Here is a 3,395-nt window from a genome sequence, read left to right as displayed (position 1 = left end):
CCACTTTCTTTCTTCAGTTCACAAATGATCCGGACCAAAATAGAAACGAGGAACTATTTTTAGTCGAAGTGAAATAAAGACACAGAAAGCGTCACCTGTCTCCAATACAGGCGGACAAAAAGAAATAAATGAGATTGATGGTTTAAAACGATATAAAAATATAACATTTTCAGTCACATATTGAAAAAATGATGGACTTTTACAACAGATTTAAACTTACTAAAAGATCAATCATAGAAAACAAGGATATTCACTGTAAAAAATACCCAATTTCTATTAATATAGCTGAAAATAAGTACACTTTTACACCAGATTTTTTCTTAAAAATGTAAAATAAGGGAAAAAAAACAATTGATCGTTTAAATCTTTAAAAAATAAACATTTTATTTCACACAGATGAAAAGTTTTGCACTTTTACACCAGATTTGTACTTACAAGAATCTAAAATATAGAAAAAAAATCAAATTATTGCTTGAGACTATGACAAATAAACATTTTATTTTTAAATAGATGAATATGTTTGTACTTTTACTCTAGATTATAGTTTAAAAAATAGATTAATTATTGAAAACTATAAAAAAAAATAAACAACTTTTATCCTAGATTTATACTTAAAAAATGTAAATTACAGAAAAAATTAATTATTTTTTTCTAAACTTTGACAAATAAACTTTTTTAATTTATATATTTGAAAATGTGCGAACTTTTACACCAGATTATATTTACAAAAATGTCCATTACAGAAAACAATTAGATTAATTGGTAAAAACTATGAAAAATTCACCTTTTCGAGTGATATAGCTAAAATGTCGGCAAATTTCTTTCTTTTAATTGTGAATTATGGAGAAAAAAATGAATTAATAGTTAAAAACGTAAAAAAAACATTTTCTTTGTATATATGTGTGCACTTTTAATCCAGAAATATACTTGAATTACACTTAAATTAAAGAACAAAATGAAATTATTTGTTTAAAACTAAGACAAATAAACATTTTCATTTAAACATTAGAACATTCGTGCACTTTTACTCTTTATATTTAAAAATCGCTATATTTGCAAATTAAAATCATTTTTCAAATTAAATGGTTAAAAAGTATTGTATTTTTATTTTAATAAGTCACTACTTGCATGCTGTGTGTAGCCTTATATATTTTATAAAAATATAATTGATCTTGATTACAAGTTAAAGTCTCTCATAAATGTTTTTAAAGAAATTGACCAAAAATGTCTTTATTTTTAATTTTAATGGTAAAAATTGAATTTACAAATGTGTTTGCATTTAACGCTAAATTATTTAAGATGAGCTCTTCCCATACCTATTGTTTTGTCCTTCCCGTCCACCATACAAACCCAATAAATCAAAATACATTCAATATTAATATGGATTTTGAGCTTTTATGGTTTATAAAAACAGAATAACATTCTAGTAATTTGCCACATTTAACTTTAAGTCATTTGCTATTAGAAATGTTCCAAACCCAATGCATAAAAATATATGAACTAGTGTTAAAAATGCAGAATAGGTGGGAAAAGGTCACTTTAAATTTCTATTCATGTCAACAGGAGAGACGGAGGAGAAATGTGGGTAAATGTCGCCATCATGTGGCGTCTTCTGGAACTACGTTTTTATTTTTCGAATTTTAACAAATTCCAGTTTCTGTATGATATTAATAATTATCATTAAAGGAATGAATGTTTATCTTTTAAATCAAATTCCTGTTGATCAGAAACCTTTGGAATGACGTAAATCTCCGACCGGCTTTGCGCGCACGGCCCCTCCAGCCCGTTGGATAACCGTCCTGCTGGTGGGGTGAAAGTGGGCGTGTCTTCCGGCCGGTGCAGAACAGAAGCTTTTTATCAACAGCTGATCCAAACATCGGAACATCAAACCCTCTTTCCTTCAGTTTCGTGTCTCACAGACTTTTTTCCCCCTGAACTTTTGCGCTTTTGGCGCAGCGGCTCCGTGCGCCACGATGCCCTCCCGTCCCGTCCCGACCTTTTGCATTTGCGCCTGTGGTGTGCACACGGCGCACACAGCGGGCAGTCACACGGCTGCATCAGACCTTCAGCTGTTTGCACCCCGCAGGTTTTCAGGAACAAACTTCTGCGGCTGTCAGGAGGAGCGGCAGACCGCTTTCCTCCAGGAATCGAACCACAACCCGCTCAGTTTATTTAATTTTATTCTGAAAAACTTGATTTTTTTTATTTAGAGCATCATGTTTAAAAAAACGAATCCGGAAAAAGTTCCTCTATTGACAGAAACGCGGAGCTCCAACACGCCTGGAAGGTAAATCCACTTTTAATAGATTTATTTATGATCAGTTTTTACATTTTTATTTTCACAGTGAGTATTTTTTAGTAATAAAAGTGAATACGTGTCATCCAGAAAGGCTTTCCCCCTTTTATCGTTCTTGGTTTGACAGAAAAACAAGTCTCTTTGCGCTTTCCCCGCTGCTTTTCCACACGGGACTGATGGATCAGCTGTGCGCAAACGCGCTGAGTTTTACGCAGCAGTTCTCAGGGAGGGGGGCGTGCACCCCGCGGGGCACCTTTGGGTCTCGTGGGAACATCAGAGCTGTACTTTTGAAGACCCACTCTGATGAAAACTGTGTTTCTAACATGTTCTTGTGGCATTTTTATGACGATTTGGGACATTTATGAAGAACATTTAGCTCAAAATGTGCATTTCTGAGTTTTTATTTATTAAAAAAAAATGAGGAGCAGATGTTTGGAAAATAATTTATTTCTTTTTTCTTTGTTTTTTTTTTGGTTGAAATGGCATCTGGATCCAAACTTTACAGCTGGAATGCACCAATATTTTGTATTTCTCCCAACTTTATTGATCCGAGTCCAAAAATACAACAAATACATTTTAAAGTACAATGAAAAGAACAAACAGTGAAGTGGATTATTAAATAAATACATGCAAATATTCATAAACTGTTTTTAGAGTTCTTTTTGTTACTTGCAGTGGCGGACTCAGTAGTTTTGGGGCCCCAGGCGAACAATAAGATGGGGGCCCCCTCTGTATTAGTCAGTCCTTTTGAAAATCCGTACCCATTTTGTCTTCTTACTAAAGAAGGCAAAATATATAAAAAAGCATTTTCTCAAAAGGACAATTTTCTCTTTTTCTCTTATTCTTGACTTTCTTTATCTTCTTTTTGAGATTATTTTATTTTTTCTGCACTTTTTGAAACGTAGCAACTATTTCTTTTTCTTTCTCTGCTTTTTCCTTTTTTCACAGCTGGTAGATTACCATTTTTTCTATTCCAAACACTTGGAAGAGACTCTTTCTGCTAGCTAACTTCCTGTTGGTGGAATATTCCATGACTGCAGATTTACGGGGGGGACAACACTTTCACATGAGCGGTTTTAAAGGCATTTCTGCGATTTCT

The 3,395-nt window shown here is 33.0% G+C and overlaps 1 protein-coding gene across 1 annotated transcript in view; it reads left to right on the top strand.

Annotated features, from left to right (window-relative positions):
* Nucleotides 1-1,846: 1,846 nt before the first annotated feature.
* The window catches only part of slc30a8 (solute carrier family 30 member 8), a gene marked incomplete in the record, with an annotated part of 11,941 nt that continues 10,392 nt past the window's right edge, over nucleotides 1,847-3,395 (top strand). The window contains 1 exon segment of the mRNA XM_024298263.2: nucleotides 1,847-2,287. Coding sequence (XP_024154031.1) covers nucleotides 2,217-2,287 — 71 coding nt within the window.

The sequence above is a fragment of the Oryzias melastigma genome, linkage group LG11 (assembly GCF_002922805.2).
Source record: "Oryzias melastigma strain HK-1 linkage group LG11, ASM292280v2, whole genome shotgun sequence".
Classification (NCBI taxonomy): domain Eukaryota; kingdom Metazoa; phylum Chordata; class Actinopteri; order Beloniformes; family Adrianichthyidae; genus Oryzias; species Oryzias melastigma.
This window is presented reverse-complemented; position numbering and strand designations above follow the sequence as displayed.